Raw genomic sequence first — 17,901 nt, forward strand, 5'->3', positions numbered from 1 at the left:
AGGCTGGTCTCAAACTCCTGGCCTCAAATGATCCACCCGCCTCAGCCTCCCAAAGTGCTGCAATCACAGGCGTGAGCCACCGCGCCCAGTTTCTGTTCCCCCTTTGTTGCTTTTGTTTTTGTTTTGAGAAGGAGTCTCACTCTGTTGCCCAGGCTGGAGTGCAATGGTGCGATCTCGGCTCACTGCAACCTCCGCCTCCCGGGTTCAAGCGATTCTTGTGCCTCAGCCTCCTGAGTAGCTGGGATTACAGGCGTGCGCCACCACACCCGGCTGATTTTTGTATTTTAATAGAGACGGGGTTTTGCCATGTTTGCCAGGCTGGTCTCAAACTCCTGACCTCAAGTGATCCGCCTGCCTCAGCCTGTCAAAGTGTTGGGATTGCAGGTGTGAGCCACCGCACCCGTTCCCCGTTCTCCCTTTGTAATGACGTCTCACTCCTCTTCACTGCTTGATAGATTATAGATGCCAGGAGTCAGGGGGCCTGCACCTGTCTCCGTGTCACCCCTGTGTCCTCCAAACAGCAGGCACACAGTAGGTGCTCAATAACAACTTGCTGGGGGCAAGGCAGGAGCAAGCTGTCTCTGCACCTGTGGCACCAGATGCTTTGTTGGACTGCAGACAGGGTGACTTGGGCTGTCCTTGTTCCGCCCCCAGGGCTCACCTGCTTGAGGAAACAGGAACTGCCTCGGGGCAGCCAGCCCCGCCCCATTGACGTGCAGACCTTGAATCGAAACCCAGGCTCCTGCAGGCACTGGCACAGCTACAGCGAGGGCCTCGGCCATCCAAGGGTCTCCCAGGTATGTGACCCAAGAGCCTCAGCCCTCCTCTCAGCCCTCAAGGAGACAGAACGTGGGGGCTGGGCTAGGCCAGAAGGAGGGACAGGGCTAGTGGGGCCTGGGGTGGCAGGAGGGATTTTCTGGGGGCATGGGGGAGAGCTTCGTGGAGGAGGGGTATTTGTGGTGACCACAGATGGAAAATGGAGCTGGAGTTGGGGAAAGGGGGGTCTTGGCAGGACAACAGCATGAGCAAAGGTATGGAGAGGCAAGAGAGAGAGAGCAAGGATGTCTTTAGGTCTAGAATGTGGGTAGCGGGGAAGTAGAGGAGGCTCCCAGGCCAGGGTCAGGAGCTTGAATTTGAGCATGCGGTCTTTCATCACCAGATAGCTGTTCACCAGCAAAGACCCTTGCACCCTCCTCTGTGCCGGGCCAGCACCAGGACACAGAAAAAAACAACAACACAGGAACCTAGCCCTAAGCCCTGATCCCTAGGAGGCCCTCAGGCTGGTGGAGACAGAGCAAGATAAAGACACTCTAGCTCCATGGAGTCATGGCTGGACCAGAGAGAGGAACGGGGGGGAACGTTGGGGACAGAGAGGGGTGCCAGGGCGTTGTCTGGGGGGAGATGCAGGAAAGCTGCCTGGAGGAGGGGACATTTACTGGGTTTTGAAGGATAAATAGGAGTTCTTCCAAGTAAAAAAAAAGAATAAGCCTGTAAACATTACCCCATGCTAGGTCACAACTGGATTCATGTCTCTATATATACACAGTGCCAGCTAAACTTTCCTAGGTAAATATCATTATTCCCAAATTAAAGACAGAAATACAGGCACAGAGAGCCGTTAAGTGACTTATCTGAGGTCATACAGCGGCTAAGTGGGCGAGCTAGGGTTTGAACCCAGGCCATCTGGGTCGAATTCTAGGCTCTTTTTTTTTTTTTTTTTTTTGAGACGGAGTCTTGCTCTGTCGCCCAGGCTGGAGTGCAGTGGCTCGATCTCAGCTCACTGCAAGCTCTGCCTCCCGGGTTCACGCCATTCTCCTGCCTCAGCCTCCCGAGTAGCTGGGACTACAGGCGCCCGCCACCACACCCAGCTAATTTTTCGTATTTTTAGTAGAGACGGGGTTTCACCATGTTAGCCAGGATGGTCTCAATCTCCTGACCTCGTGATCTGCCTGCCTCAGCCTCCCAAAGTGCTGAGATTACAGGCATGAGCCACCGCACCTGGCCCAGGCTCTTTTTTTGTTATTGGTGGTGATGGGGGTTTTTTTTGGGTTTTTTTTTTTTTTTGTGAGACAGAGTTTCGCTCTGTTGCTCAGGCTGGAGTGCAGTGGTGCGATCTTGGCTCACTGCAAACTCTGCCTCCCGAGTTCAGGTGATTCTCCTGCCTCAGCCTCCTGAGTATCTGAGACTACAGGCACATGCCACCGTAAGTTTTGTATTTTTATTTTATATTTATTTATTTTGAGATGGAGTCTCGCTCTGTTGCCCAGGCTGGAGTTCAGTGGCTCGATCTCAGCTCACTGCAACCTCCGCCTCCCAGATTCACGCAATTCTCCTGCCTCAGCCTCCTGAGTAGCTGGGATTACAGGGGTGAGCCACCTTGCCCAGATAATGTTTGTCTTTTTATTAGAGATGGGGTTTCACCATGTTGGCCAGGCTGGTCTCAAACTCCTGGCCTCAGGCAATCCGCCTGCCTCAGGCTCTGACAGTGCTGGGATTACAGGTGTGAGCTACTGCACCTAGCCTCCAATTCCAGGCTCTTAATCACTTTGTCACCCTGCTTTATTAAACATTTCTTAATACAGTTATTTAATTTTGGTTGCCCCAGAATTCCCTCGTGCCATACCCCAGAGGGTATGCTTGACATCTGGTTGGAGAAAGTCAATATTGACTGCCATTGGTCAACAGACCCTGCTTCCTCATGGAGACAGCCCAGTAAAAAGATCTTTTGAGATATTGAAACATTAGATGGGGCCAATGGGTGGAGGGAGTGAGCTCCAGTTTAAGGACAGAATTTATGGTGAGCGGCCGGGCACAGTGGCTCACGCCTGTAATCCCAGCACTTTGGGAGGCCAAGGTGGGTGGATCACTTGAGGTCAGGATTTGAAGACCAGCCTGGCCAACATGGTGAAACCCCATCCCTGCTAAAAATACAAAAATGATCCAGGCGTGGTGGCACATGCCTGTAATCCCAGCTATTCAAGAGGCTAAGGCAGGAGAATCACTTGAACCTGGGAGGCGGAAGTTGCAGTGAGCTGAGATCGCGCCACTGCACTCCAGCCTGGGCAACAGAGCGAGATTCCATCTCAAAAAAAAAAAAAAAAAAAAGAATTAAGTGTGAGCAAGAGGGGTCCTGAAGGAACTATCTAGCAAGATACAATCCTTTGGCTTGTCTTACACTCAATACTGTTTTGCAAAACGGTGCTGCTTTCTCTCTCCAGCTCTGTCGTTGGTACACAAAGTCCCGTGGTACCGCTTGCTTAAAATTGTCAAGAAAGTGTGTGAATTAATGATGCATCTGACATATCGTAGGTGTGCCATGAGTGGCTACAATGTGTAGTGACGTTGGTGGCAGAAGTGACTGTCTGAAGCCACATTTCTCTGGTGTTTAATGAAACCAAGGCAGCCAGGCACTGTGGCTCGTGCCTGTGATCCCAGTATGTTGGGAGGCTGAGGTGTTAGGATTGCTTGAGCCCAGGAGTTCAAAGCCAGCCTGGACAACAGAGCAAGACCTCGTCTCTATAAAAAAAATTTTCAAAATTAGCCAGGCATGGTACTGCATGCCTGTAGTCCCAACTACTCAGGAGGTTGAAGTGGGAGGATTGCTTGAGCCTAGGAGGTTGAGGCTGCAGTGAGCATGAGCTGTGACTGCACCATTGCACACTCCAGCCTCAGGAACAGAGGGAAACCCTGTCTCAAAAAGAAAGAAAGAAAGAAAGAAATCAGGGCAACCCTTTTTGACCACCACCATTGGGTCAGCTGTTTATTTCGTTCACTTGCCATTTTGTCATTTCCTTTTTCCTCCAGGGGCCTTGATATTTACTTAATATTTAAATACTCTACTCTTTTTTTTTTTTTTTGAGATGGAGTCTCACTCTGTCCCCCAGGCTGGAGTGCAATGGCGCGATCTTGGCTCACTGCAACCTCTGCCTCCTGAGTTCTAGCGATTCTCCTGCCTCAGCCTCCTGAGTAGCTGGGATTACAGGCACCCACCACCTCATCTGGCTAATTTTTGTATTTTTAGTAGAGACGGGGTTTCACCATGTTGGCCAGGCTGGCCTCGAACTCCTGACCTCAGGTGATCTACCTGCCTCAGACTCCCAAAGTGCTGGGATTACAGGCATGAACCACCATGCCCAGCTCTAAATACTCTATTCTTAAATTTCAAAACATTTATTTATAAAATGAACTTTCTAGTCCTTGCAATAATGGCATAAAAGGCTGGGCACAATGGCCCACGCCTGTAATGCTAGCACTTTGGGAGGCTGACACAGGCAGATTGCTTGAGTTCAGGAGTTTGAGACCAATGTGGGCAGCAAGGTGAAACCCCATCTCTACAAAAATACAAGAATTAGCCAGGCGTGGTGGCACATGCCTGTGGTCCCAGCTACTTGGGGGACTGAGGTGGGAGACTCACTTGAGGGAAGAAGGTCGAGGCTGCAGTGAGCCAAGATGGGGCCACTGCACTCCAGCCTGGGTGACAGAGTGAGACCCTGTCTCAAAAAAAAAAAAAGAAAAAGAAAAAAACACAATGGCATAAGAAGAATAAAAGGAAAAGTCCTTGAAGGACTTTGGGGATGAGCCAATGAATGAATGTATAAAAACTATCAGGCACATAGTAGGTGCCCAAAAAATCACAAGCCAGTGGTTTTTTGTTTTGTTTTGTTTTGAGACGGAGTCTCACTCTGTTGCCCAGGCTGGAGTACAGTGGTGCAATCTCGGCTCACTGCAGCCTCCGCCTCCTGGGTTCAAGTGATTCTCATGCCTCAGCCTCCCAAGTAGCTGTGATTATAGGCACAGGCCGCTGTGCCCAGCTCATTTTTGTATTTTTGTAGTGACAGGGTTTCACCACGTGGCCCAGGCTGGTCTTGAACTCCTGATCTCAGGTAATCCACCTGCCTTGGCCTCCCAAAGTGCTAGGATTACAGGCGTGAGCCACCACGCCCAGCCACACAAGCCAGTTTTTTTGTTGTTGTTTTTGAAACATGGTCTTGCTCTGTTCCCCAGACTGGAGTGCAGTGGCACAACCACAGCTCACTGCAGCCATATCCTCCTGAGCTCAAGAGATCCTCCCACCTCAGCCTCCTGAGTAGCTGGGACTACAGGCATGCACCACCACACCCAGCTAATTTTTAAATTTTATTTTATTGATTTATTTGCTTATTTATTTTTTGAGGAGTCTCACTCTGTCGCCCAGGCTGGAGCGCAGTGGCGTGATCTTGGCTCACTGCAAACTCTGCCCCCCGGGTTCAAGCGATTCTCCTGCCTCAGCCTCTGGAGTAGCTGGGATTACAAGTGCCCACCACCACACCCAGCTAATTTTTGTATTTTTAGTAGAGACAGGGTTTCATGATGTTGGCCGGGCTGGTCTCAAACTCCTGACCTCAGGTGATCTACCCACCTTGGCTTCCCAAAGTGCTGAGATTACAGGCGTGAGCCACCGCACCTGGCCAAATTTTTTAATGTTTTGTAGAGATGGGGGTCTCACTATGTTGCCCAGGCTGGTCTGGAACTCCTGGGCTCAAGCAATCCTCCCACCTTGGCCTCCGAAAGGGCTGGGATTACACATGTGAGCCATCATACCCAGCCACAAGCCAGTTTTAAGTCCATTGCTCTGTCCACCCTGGAGGACTTCTTAAAGGAGGAGGCACCATAAGCTTCAAGAATAGAGCAAAGATAAGAGGTGCATCAAGCTTGATTCTTGTCTTCCCTCCCTTCTCTACCCAGGTGACCTTCCCTCCACCCCAGGAAGCTATGACAGAGGCCGGGAAGCTGCCCCTACCGCTACCCCCACGGCTGGACTGGTTTGTGCACACCCAGATGGGCCAGCTGGCCCAAGACGGGGTCCCTGAGTGGTTCCATGGTGCAATCTCAAGAGAGTGAGGACACACCCACACCCTCCACCCTGCCCTCCCCACTCTGTCCTTGTCTGTCCCTACCCTGGGCAGCTTTTAACTGCAGAATTCTGGACTTGGCTCAGCTCAGTGTGGCAAGAGGCTAAAATGAGCTCCAGGCTCCCAGGCTTGAATCCTGCCACTTCTTTGGGCTCACTGTGTGACCTGGGGCAAGTTACTTGCTCTCTCTGGGCCTCAGCTTTCTCTGTACAAGTGGCCAACAGACCAGCACTGCCAGGGACCTGGCAGCACCCCACACCTCGCCCAGGCCAAGCATTACCAATCAACGATGGCAGCATGCAGCCTCAGAATCTTTCTCTCTTTCTTTTTGAGACAGGGTCTCACTCTGTCACCCAGGCTGGAGTGCAGTGGTGCAATCTTGGCTCACTGCAACCTCTGCCTCCTGGACTCAAGTGATTCTTCCGCCTCAACTTGCTAAGTAGCTGGGATTACAGGCACATGCTACCAAGCCTGGCTAATTTTTGTGTTTATAGTAGAGATAGGGTTTCACCATGTTGGCCAGGCTGGTCTCAAACTCCTGGCCTCAAGTGATTCACCCACCTCGGCCTCCCGAAGTGCTGGGATTACAGGCATGAGCCACCGCACCCGGCCAGAATCTTTCTGAACAGAGTACCCCAAGCAGCTGCTCTCAACCCATCAGGATACAACCAATGTGCCCTTTCTTTTTTTTTCTTTTTCTTTTTCTTTTTTTTTTTTTTTTTTGAGACAGAGTTCCACTCCTGTTGCCCAGGCTGGTGTGTAGTGGCGCGATCTCGGCTCACTGCAGCCTCTACCTCCTGGGTTCAAGCAATCCTCCTTCCTCATGAGTAGCTGGGACTACAGGCATGCACCACTACACCCGGCTAATATTTGTATTTTTAGTAGAGACGAGGTTTCACCATGTTGGCCAGTCTAGTCTCAAACTCCTGACCTCAAGTGATCTGCCGGCCTCGGCCTCCCAAAGTGCTGGGATTACAGGCATGAGCCACCGTGTCTGGCCCCAGTGTGCCCTTTCTACCTCAGACTGTGAGCTCTGAGGATGTGGGCCTGGCTTTAACTAAATGGAGGAAAAAATATTTATGGCCACTCTCTGCATGCAGGAAATTGAGAAAATTCTGTGAAGGCCACAGAGAGGAAGTAGTATTGGTCATGGTTTCTGAGCTCTGGGGCCTTGCTGAATAACAGAAATATAACATGAGTTGCACATTGCAATTTAAAAAAATTTTAGTAGTTATATTAAAAGAAGCAGCTGGGTACACTGGCAGTTACCTTTAATCCCAGCTACTTGGAATGCTGAGGCGGGAGGATCGCTTGAGCCCAGGAGTTCAAGGCTAGCCTGGACAACATAGTGAGACTCCATCTCTAAAAGGAATTTTAGGCTGGGTGCAGTGGCTCGTGCTTGAAATCCCAGCACTTTGGGAGGCCGAGGCTGGCAGACCACCTGAGGTCAGGAGTTTGAGACCAGCCTGGACAACATGGTGAAACCTTGTGTCTACTGAAAATACAAAATTAGCCAGGCGTGGTGGCACATGCCTGTAATCCCAGCTACTCGAGAGGCTGAGGCAGGAGAATCACTTGAACCCGGGAGGTGGAGGTTGCAGTGAGCTGAGATCGTGCCACTGCACTCCAGCCTGAGCAACAAGAGTAAAATTCCCATCTCAAAAAAAAAAAAAAAATTAACTGGGCACGGTGGCGCGTGCCTGTAATCCCAGCTACTCGGGTGGCTGAGGCAGGAGACTTGCTGGAACCCTGCAGGCAGAGATCGTGCCACTGCACTCCAGCCTGGGTGACAGAGCAAGATTCCAGCTCAAAAAAAAAAAAAAAAAAAATTAAAAAATTAGCCAGGCGTGTGGAACATGCCTGTGGTTCTGGCTACTCAGGAGGCTGAGGTGGGAGGATCTCTTGAGCCCAGGAATTCAAGGTCTCAGTGAGTTATGATTGCACCTCTGCACTCCAGCCTGAGTGATAGAGCAAGACCCTGTTTCAAAAACAAAAAACGATTCATGAAACAGCATATGTTCCTTTTTTGTGTTGTTTTGGAAATCAGTACAAAAGGCCAGTGGCCTCTGTATTGAACAGTGCAGGACCAAAGTCTCCCCAGCTTGTCCCACGGAAGGCCGCCTTCCTCTCTGTGAACTCCAGATAATAATGGTAATAATATAGAAAATAGACTGATTTTGGTGGCTCACGCCTGTAATCCCAGCACTTTGGGAGGCCGAGGCGGGCGGATCACCAGAGGTCAGGAATTCGAGACCAGCCTGGCAAACATGGTGAAACCCCATCTCTACTAAAAATACAAAAAATTAGCTGGGCATGGTTGCGGGTACCTGTAATCCCAGTTACTTGGGAGGCTGAGGCAGGAGAATAGCTTGAACCTGGGAGGCAGAGGTTGCAGTGAGCCAAGATTGCATCATTGCACTCCAGCCTGGGCAACAAAGGCAAAACTCCATCTCAAAAAAAAAAAAAAGAGAGAGAGAGAATAATAGTAATAATAACAGCAAACATTTTGGGAGCACTTACCAGGTAGCAGCTGTCATGCTTATGTTGCAAGTTCTTTCTGTTCTCACAGCAGCCTTGGAAGTGGAGTTTACTCTCCCCTTGAGGAAGCTGAAGGTCAGAAAGGGAGAGACGATTGCCTGAGGTCACACAGCTGATGGACAGTAGAGCTGGGTTATGAACTTGAATGCATCTGAGTATACAGGTCCTTCTTTGTTACTTGTGACACCTTGATCCACCCAAAGGTGCCTTAATCGGGGGATTCCAGGCATTGGGAAGGGGCTGTGGGAGATGGGAGGAGGTCTGGCCTGAGATCAAGGTCATCAGATGCCTCCTAGCTCCTCGGGGGGAACATCCCTAATCCCTGAATAGCCCAAGGTCTGCAACAACTGAAAAAAAAAAAAAAAAAAAAAGATGGGTTTGGGGTGTTTGTTCATTTAGAAAACAGGCTGGGCATGGTGGCTCACACCTGTTATCCCAGCACTTTGGGAGGCTGAGGCAGTCGGATCACTTGAGGACAGGGGTTTGAGACCAGCCTGGCCAACATGGTGAAACCCTGTCTCTACTAAAAAAAAAAAAAATAGTTGGGCATGGTGGCGGGCGCCTGTAATCCCAGCTACTCGGGAGGCTGAGGCAAGAGAATCACCTGAACCCGGGAGGTTGAGGCTGCAGTAAGCCAAGGTCACGCCATTGCACTCAGCCTGGGAGACAGAGCGAGACTCTGTCTCAACAAAAAAAAAAAAAAAAGGAAAAAAGAGGCCGGGCACAGTGGCTCACACCTATAATCCCAGCACTTTGGGAGGCCGAGGTGGGCGGATCACTAGGTCAGGAGATCGAGACCATCCTGGCTAACACGGTGAAACCCCGTCTCTACTAAAATATACAAAAAATTAGCCGGGCGTGGTGGCTGGCGCCTGTGGTCCCAGCTACTTGGGAGGCTGAGGCAGGAGAATGGCATGAATCCGGGAGGCGGAGCTTGCAGTAAGTTGAGATCGCGCCACTGCACTCCAGCCTGGGGGACAGAGCGAGACTCTGTCTCAAAAAAAAAAAAAAGGAAAAAAGAAAAATGAAAACTACCAGCCTTCTCCATGAATGATCCCATGGCCCCAGGAGTCTAACTGGTACGTGGGGCGGCTGGACTGTGTCATTTCCTTTCTGTGTGTGCCCTTCCAGGGATGCTGAGAACTTGCTGGAGTCCCAGCCACTGGGATCCTTTCTCATCAGGGTCAGTCACAGCCATGTGGGCTACACACTCTCCTACAAGTAAGGCCTGGGCCGGGATCCAGGGCAGGGGCAGGTGGGCTCTTGGGTTTCCTTGGAGGGGGCAAGGGGTGCTTCATGTCATAGCTTCTCAGAAAGCAGCAGTAACTGAGGCTGTGGATCTGAGAACGGGAGCTGCTAGCCAGGCAATGAGTGAAGCTTTTGTCCGTAGTGGCATGTTTTATCTGAGGTCAGCCTTTGTACTCCTGTGTTATAAATGGGGGAAACTGAGGCACAGCGAGGTTAGTAACCTGCTGGGTGTTGCATGGCCAGTGAGTGAAGAAGCCTGCATGGGAACCTGGGGTAGTCTGGCTGTAGCAGTGACGCTGCCAGCCCAAGGGCTGGGGACTTGGGGCAGGGATGAGGGGGAGTAGGATGTCCCAGCCCCCGCAGTGTCTCCGCAGAGCCCAAAGCAGCTGCTGCCATTTCATGGTGAAGCTCTTGGATGATGGGACTTTCATGATCCCCGGGGAGAAGGTGGCCCACACCTCGCTGGAGGCCCTGGTCACCTTCCACCAGCAGAAGCCAATTGAGCCACGCAGGGAGCTGCTGACACAGCCCTGCAGGCAGGTGAGGGCGGGGGCCCACGAGGTTCACAGCCATTTCCTTGGGGCCAAGCCCCCCTAGACCCCTTTGTTTCCCACGCCCCCATCAGCTCCTCTCGATTCTGTCACTCTCATGGTCCTTGGCCCCTCCGGCCCCACCCCTAGTAGTCCCTCTGCCCCCCACAGCGGTCTCCGTTGTGGTTCCTGCTTCCCCATGGCTCCGCCCTCCAGGCCTATGTCAACAGGCTGATTTTTTGTAAGGGTTCATGTGCCAGGTATAATCTTGGCTCATCTGAAGGAATGGCATCTTTCCTTAGAAGGCTCGGTGGGCGTGGCCTGGCTCCCAATACGCTTTCCTTAGAAGGCTCAGTGGGTGTGGCCCGGCTCCCAATAAACTGCTGTGGGTGGAGCATCTTTCCTTAGAAGGCTCAGTGGGTGGCCTGGCTCCCAATAAACTGCTGTGGGTGGAGCATCTTTCCTTAGAAGGCTCAGTGGGTGGCCTGGCTCCCAATAAACTGCTGTGGGCAGGGCATCTTTCCTTAGAAGACCCAGTGGGCGTGGCCTAGCCCCTAAGAAACTGCTGAGGGGGGTTATCTCTCCTTAGAAGGCTCAGTGGGTGTGGCCTAGCTCCCAATAAACTGCTGTGGGCGGGGCATCTTTCCTTACAAGGCTCAGTGGGTGTTGCCTAGTCCCCAAGAAACTGCTGTGGGCAGGGCATCTTTCCTTATAGGGCTCAGTGTGCCTGGCCTAGCTCCCAAGAAACTGTGGTAGGTGGGGCATCTTTCCTTAGAAGGCTCAGTGGGTGTGGCCTAGCTCCCAAGAAACTGCTGTGGGCGGGGCATCTTTCCTTATAGGACTCAGTGGGCCTGACCTAGCGCCCAAGAAACTATTGTGGGCGGGGCATCTTTCCTTAGAAGGCTCAGTGGGTGTGGCCTAGCTCCCAAGAACGTGCTATGGGCGGGGCATCTTTCTTTAGAAGGTTCAGTGGGTGTGTCCCAACCCCTAAGAAATGGCTGTGGGTGGGGCATATTTTCTTATAACGCTTAGTGGGCGTGGCCTAGGTACTAAGAAACTGCTATTCAAGGGATGGTCCCTGAGACCTGCCTTCCAGGGTCCGTGCAGGACCTTTCCCCCTCCCTAGTGCTGAGCTACAGGCCCCTTCCGCCCTGCAGAAGGATCCCGCAAACGCGGATTACGAGGATCTCTTCCTCTACTCCAACGCAGTGGCCGAGGAAGCTGCCTGCCCGGTGTCTGCCCCTGAGGAGGTATGTATATGACAGGAGGCTGGCACCTCCCACCTGGCTGAGGGGCAGGAGCGGAGGTGGTCAACAGCTGCCAGAGGAGGCTCCTTCTAGAATGAGAATGCGATCCTGCAGCTTGGTGCTTTAAACCTTTCCAGTGCTTTCGCAACACCGAGATTAAAATTCAAACTACAATCTGAGTTCCTCTTTCTGCCTATCACCTACCCAGCGCCAGCCCTGCTGCCATACCGTCTGTTGTTCAGACACACCAAGCTAGCCTCGGGGTCTCTGCGTGTGCCGGCCCCACCTCAGGTCCTTTGCACAAACTGTGTGCCCTGCCCCTAGATTTCCCATGTCCTCATTCATTTCTCCTTCGAGTGCCTCCTTCCCCAGGTCCCAGACCTAAAGCAACACTTTCTGGATTCTCCTTCACATTACCCTGTTTATTCACTGCAGCGGACTTCCCAAAAGTGTTCCCCAAAATCCTATTTACTTATGGGTTTACATGCTCCCTGGCTGCCTCCCCAGTCAGACTGTGAGCTCTGAGAGACTGGAGACTCCATCTGGCTTGTTTGCCTTTGCTTCCCCCACCCCTCTGAAAGGACCTGCCATATTGAAGGTGCTTAACTAATGAATCTGTGGAGTAGATGAATGAATGTATCACAGCATCTTGGGGTTTGGGAGACCTTTAGCCACCCCTAGGTTGAAGTCTAAGTGCTCTCCAAGCCCCGTGCCCAGCAGGGGAAGTTATGACAGTGGTACAAATGAAACAGGCTGGTGTGATGGACATCAGTGGAGGTGGGGGGTGCAAGTGGGGGAAGGCAGTCAGGGAAGGCTTCCTAGAGGAGGTGGCTTATAGCTGAGATCTGCAAGGTGAGGAAGAGCCAGTCATACACACAGACACAGGGAGGACATTCCAGGCAGCAGGAATGGCACTTGCAAAAGTCCTGGGGCTTGGTGTGTTTGGAAAACAGAACAAAAAAAGCCAGCATATAGATGGATTGGGGTTAGTGAGAGAGAGATTGTCAGAAGTTGAAGCCCCAGGGTCAGGAAGGGCCAATAGTGCAGGGCCTTGGAGCCAAGGTGAGGAGCTGGGATTCTAGTCCAGTTGCACCAGGGAGGAGCCATAGGAGAGTGTATGCATGGGAGGACTTTTTTTTTTTGAGACGGAGTCTTGCTTTGTCGACCAAGCTGGAGTGGAATGGCACAGTCTAGGCTCCCTGCAACCTCCGCCTCCCAGGTTCAAGCGATTCTCCTGCCTCAGCCTCCTGAGTAGCTGGGACTACAGGTGCGTGCTAATTGTTGTATTTTTAGTAGAGACGGGGTTTCACCATGTTGGCCAGACTGGTCTCAAACCCCTGACCTCATGATCCGCTCACCTCGGCCTCCCAAAGTGCTAGGATTATAGGCGTGAGCTACCACACCTGGCCGGAACTGGTGGTTTTAAATGTTTCCTGTGGCTACTGGCTGCAGAAGGGGCTTTCCTGGGCACTGGTGGAGATGGAAAGAAGGAGGAAGTGAGGTGGGGTGGAGGACAGTGTCAAGGTGGGAGGGACAAAAATGAGAGCCCAGGCGTGGAAAGAAACATGGATATTTGGTCTGCGTAGTGGCTCACACCTGTATTCCCAGTGCTTTGGGAGGCTGAAGTGAGAGGATTGCTTGAGGCCAGGACTTTGAGACCAGCCTGGGCAACACAACAAGCCCCTGTCTCCACAAAAAATTAAAAAATTAGCCAGGCATGGTGGCGCACTCCTGTAGTCAGCTACTCTGGGGGCTGAGGTGGGAGGATTGCTTGAGCCTGGGAGGTCGAGGCTGCAGTGAGCCATGATTGCACCACTGCACTCCAGCCTGGGTGACAAAGCAAGACCCTCTCAAAAAAAAAAAAAAAAGATTTGTAGAGATGGAGTCTCACTACATTGCCCAGGCTGGTCTCAAACTCCTGGCCTCAAACAATCCTCCTGCCTCAGCTTCCCAAAGCACTGGGATTACAGGCATGAGCTATCACACATGGACCCACATTTTTGTAAAGATAGTATTTTGTAACCTGTGAAAATCAGATAAAATTCATATTTCCATGTTTATAAATAAAGCTATATTAGAACCCAGGCACGCTCATTGGTTCACGTGTGACCTCTGGCATCCACTACAACAGCAGAGCTACTTAATTGAGACAGATGGTACAGCCTGCAAAGTTGAAATATTTACTCTCTGACTCTTTGTAAAAGAAGTTTGCCAGGCCAGGCGCGGTGGCTCACACCTGTAATCCCAGCACTCTGGGAGGCCGAGGTGGGTGGATCACCTGAGGTAAGGAGTTCAAGACCACCAGGGCCAACATGGTGAAACCATGTCTCTACTGAAAATACAAAAATTAGCCAGGCATGGTGGTGTGCTTTTGGTTCTAGCTACTTGGGAGGCTGAGGCAGGAGAATCGCTTGAACCCAGGAGGTGGAGGTTGCAGTGAGCCGAGATTGTGCCACTGCACTCCAGACTGGGCGACAGAGTGAAACTCCATCTCAAAAAAAAAAAAGGAAGAAGAACAAGTTTGCCAACCCCTGGGGGAGACAGTGAAGCCATTTACTGAGACGAGAAAGATGGAGCATGGGATCAGGTTTGGGGGTTCACACGGGGACGTTTCTCAGCCACAGGGTGTCTGGGTGGAACCCAGGCTCCAATTTCTGGGACAGACATGGTGCTCTGGTGGGCGAGCTGCCCCAGGCCTCCCCTACTCTCATTTTCAGGCCTCCCCAAAGCCAGTCCTGTGTCACCAATCAAAAGAAAGGAAGCCGTCAGCAGAGATGAACAGAATAACCACCAAGGAAGCCACTTCCTCCTGCCCCGCAAAAGCCCCTCTTGGAGAGACCCGCCAGAAACTCTGGAGGAGCCTCAAAATGCTCCCCGAGAGAGGCCAGAGGGTCCGGCAGCAGCTAAAAAGCCACCTCGCCACTGTGAACTTGTCGTCACTCTTGGATGTCCGGAGATCCACGGTGATCTCAGGCCCTGGGACCGGAAAAGGCAGCCAAGATCACTCAGGGGATCCCACCTCGGGGGACAGAGGCTACACGGATCCCTGTGTGGCCACATCTCTCAAAATCCCCTCACAGCCCCAGGCACCAAAAGACAGAAAGGTCCCCACCAGGAAGGCCGAGAGGTCGGTCAGCTGCATTGAGGTGACCCCAGGGGACATGAGTTGGCACCAAATGGTAGTGAGAGCCCTATCCTCCCAGGAGTCCAAGCCAGAGCACCAGGGCTTGGCAGATCCTGAGAACGACCAGCTCCCGGAGGAGTACCAACAACCGCCACCCTTTGCCCCTGGGTACTGCTAGAGAACAAGTCCACCCTGGCTCTGGGACTCGCTGCCAGGGGCTGCCACACTCCTGAATGTCCTAACATTTCTTCCATGGCCCCACACCATGGCATCCGGGGGTCTTCGGGAACCCGGGAAATGGAATAAAGATGTTTTTGGGGTCTGTTCCTGCACTTACCCATGGGGTGAGCTGGTTATTTTAGCAACAATCATCAGAGTGACGCTGATGGTTTGGGGCGCCAGCTGTACATCAGCCCCAGTGCCAGACCCTCTATTCATTATTTTACACCTCAGAGCAAGGCCCTCAGGGAGGGTCATCCTCCATGTTTTGAAGAAGAGACTGAGGTTCAGAGAGGATAAGAGGCATGACCAAGGCCACAGAGCTATGGGTGTCAGCACCAGGATTTGAAGCCAGGTGAATCTGAGCCCTTTTCCCATATCATCTGTTTGTTCTGTTGTCTAAAAGCACACTGCAAGCCGGGCTCAGTGGCTCATGCCTGTAGTCCCAGCACTCTGTGGGGCCGAGGCAGGCAGATCGCTTGAGGCCAGGAGTTCAAGACCAGCCTGGCCAACATGGTGAAACCCCGTCTATACTAAAAAATTCAAAAATTACCCGGACGTGGTGGCGCATGCCTGTAATCCCAGCTACTTGGGAGCCTGAGGCAGGAGAATTGCTTGAACCCGGGAGGCAGAGGTTGCGGTGAGCCGAGATCGCATCACTGCAGTCCAGCCTGGATGACAAAGTGAGACTCCATCTCAAAAAATAAATAAATAAAAATGAAATAAAAAAATAAAAGCACGCTGCAGGGTCTCTCTCCAGCCGGAGCTTCGTCCAGGCTCAACTCCGAGTGTGTCCCCATCGGCACCCGTGGCTGTTCATGCCTTCCTCCTGGGGTTTTCATGCAGATGAAGGAGACGAGTTGTGCTGAGGGCCTGGTGTGCAGTAGGCACTTGGACATCATCAGTGTTGGTTTCAGGAGAAGCACATGAGCGTCTTTCCTTTAAAAAGGGAAGAGGCAGCCGGGCGCGGTGGCTCACACCTGTAATCCCAGCACTTCGGGAGGTCGAAGCAGGTGGATCATGAGGTCAGGAGATCGAGACCATCCTGGCTAACACGGTGAAACCCCGTCTCTACTAAAAATACAAAAAATTAGCCAGGTGTGGTGGCGGGCACCTTTAGTCCCAGCTACTCGGGAGGCTGAGGCAGGAGAATGGCGTGAACCCAGGAGGCGGAGCTTGCAGTGAGCCAAGATCATACCACTGCACTCCAGCTTGGGTGACAGAGTGAAGAGTCCGTCTCAAAAAAAAAAAAAAAAGGGAAGAGGCAGCCATGTGTGGTGGCTCATGCCTGTAATCCCAGCACTTGAGGAGGGTGGGAGGTGGGAGGATTGCTCAAGCCCAGGATTTCAAGACCAGCCTGGGCAACATGACAAGGCCTCGTATCTACAAAAATTCAAAAAATTAGCCAGGTGTAGTGGCACACACCTGTAGTCCCAGCTATTTGGGAGGCTGAGACGGGAGGATCATCTGAGCCCAGGAGTTCAAGGCTGCAGTGAGTCACGATCACCCCACTTCAGCCTGAGCAACAGAGAGAGACCTTGTCTCAAAAAAGAAAAAAAAAAAAAAAAAGCTGGCCGGACGCAGTGGCTCACGCCTCTAATCCCAGCACTTTGGGAGGCCAAGGCAGGTGGATCACCTGAGGTCAGGAGTTCAAAACCAGCCTGGCCAACATGGTGAAACCCCGTCTCTACTAAAAACTACAAAAATTAGCCAGGCATGGTGGCTTGCGCCTGTAATCCCAGCTACTCAGGAGACTGAGGCAGGAGAATCGCTTGAACCTGGGAGGCAGAGGTTGCAGTGAGCCAAGACCAAGCCACTGCACTCCAGCCTGGGTGACAGAGCAAGACTCCAGACTGGGTGACAGAGCAAGACTCCATCTCAAAAAAAAAAAAAAAAAAAAGGCTGGGGACGGAGGAGGCATCACAGGGCCATGATGGTGGAGGGCTCTGGAGGGAATCCTAGGTTGTGGGGCTGTGTGACCTTTGGCAAGTCTAGACATCTCTGGGCCTACTTTCTTACCTGGAAAATGAGAAGAGCAGTCCCTCTTCAGGATGAACTGGCAGAATGCATGTAAAACCTGGGACTTTGGTGCACAGTAGGTGTTTTTCTTTTTCTTTTCTTTTTGAGACGGAGGAGTTTTGGTCTGTCGCCCAGGCTGGAGTGCAGTGGTTCCACCTCGGTCCATTGCAACCTCTGCCTCCTGGTTCAATTGATTCTCCTGCCTCAGCCTCCTGAGTAGCTGGGACTACAGGCATGCACCACCACATCCAGTTACTTTTTGTATTTTTGGTAGAGACAGGGTTTCACCATGCTGCCCAGGCTGGTCTCGAATTGCTGGGCTCAGGCGATCTGCCGGCCTCAGCCTCCCAAAGTGTTGGGTGTTGGGATTACAGGCGTGAGCCACTGTGCCTGGCTCCTTTTTTTTTTTTTTTGGACAGAGTCTCACTCTATTGCCCAGGCTGGAGTGCAGTAGCACGATCTCCAGTCACTACAACTTCCCTTTCCTGGGCTCAAGCGATCCTCCCACCTCAGCCTCCCGAGTAGCTGGGACTACAGGCATGCACCACCACACCCAGCTAATTTTTGTATTTTTGGTAGAGACAGGGTTTCGCCACATTGCCCAGGCTGGTCTCAAATTCTTAGGCTCAGACAATCTGCCCACCTTGCCCTCCCAAATGCTGGGGTTACAGGCTTGAGCCACCGTGCCCAGCCCAGTAGCTGCTTAATTTACTAGCGGGTTAAGATGGGAGTGAGCTCTCCAGACATGACATACTGTACAATGGAGGTGTCTGGGAAGGTCCCTAGGGGCTGGTCTTGGTTGCAAGAGTGACTACTCCTTGGACTGACTGGGGCATAGATGGGGGCCCTGGGGCAACCCCAGGTGGAGGGGGTGTGGGGTTCCCCAAATGTACAAGGTTCAGACATCTGGGATCTGGTATAAGGTGCACCTGGGTTCAAGCCCGCCCCTGCAAATGACTTGTGGGGTGGCCTTAGGCAAGTCACTCTGCTCCCTCCAAATGAGGGCATGATCCTCGGCCAACTCTGCAGGGATGTTATAGGGGGTCAGTGTCACGTTAGGGGGCAGATGCATCATAAACTGTAAA

The 17,901-nt window shown here is 52.1% G+C and overlaps 1 protein-coding gene across 1 annotated transcript; it reads left to right on the forward strand.

The window, feature by feature from the left end:
• The first annotated feature begins 654 nt into the window (after window positions 1-654).
• HSH2D (hematopoietic SH2 domain containing) lies at window positions 655-15,531 on the forward strand. The gene is made up of 6 exons (XM_055372046.2): window positions 655-797; window positions 5,725-5,876; window positions 9,561-9,650; window positions 10,052-10,217; window positions 11,365-11,457; window positions 14,172-15,531. Exons 2-6 carry the CDS (start codon window positions 5,752-5,754, stop codon window positions 14,754-14,756), a joined length of 1,059 nt encoding a protein of 352 aa, XP_055228021.1. The 5' UTR covers window positions 655-797; window positions 5,725-5,751; the 3' UTR covers window positions 14,757-15,531.
• The last annotated feature ends 2,370 nt before the right edge of the window (window positions 15,532-17,901 follow it).

This window comes from Gorilla gorilla, chromosome 20, assembly GCF_029281585.2.
Source record: "Gorilla gorilla gorilla isolate KB3781 chromosome 20, NHGRI_mGorGor1-v2.1_pri, whole genome shotgun sequence".
NCBI lineage: Eukaryota > Metazoa > Chordata > Mammalia > Primates > Hominidae > Gorilla > Gorilla gorilla.

Excerpts from the sequence above, each read along its gene's own strand:
- HSH2D (XM_055372046.2), top strand. The coding sequence starts at position 5,752 with ATGACAGAGGCCGGGAAGCTGCCCCTACCGCTACCCCCACGGCTGGAC. Across the intron at positions 9,651-10,051 it reads GGCTACACACTCTCCTACAA|AGCCCAAAGCAGCTGCTGCC; the intron begins GTAAGGCCTGGG and ends GTGTCTCCGCAG. Across the intron at positions 10,218-11,364 it reads TGACACAGCCCTGCAGGCAG|AAGGATCCCGCAAACGCGGA; the intron begins GTGAGGGCGGGG and ends TCCGCCCTGCAG.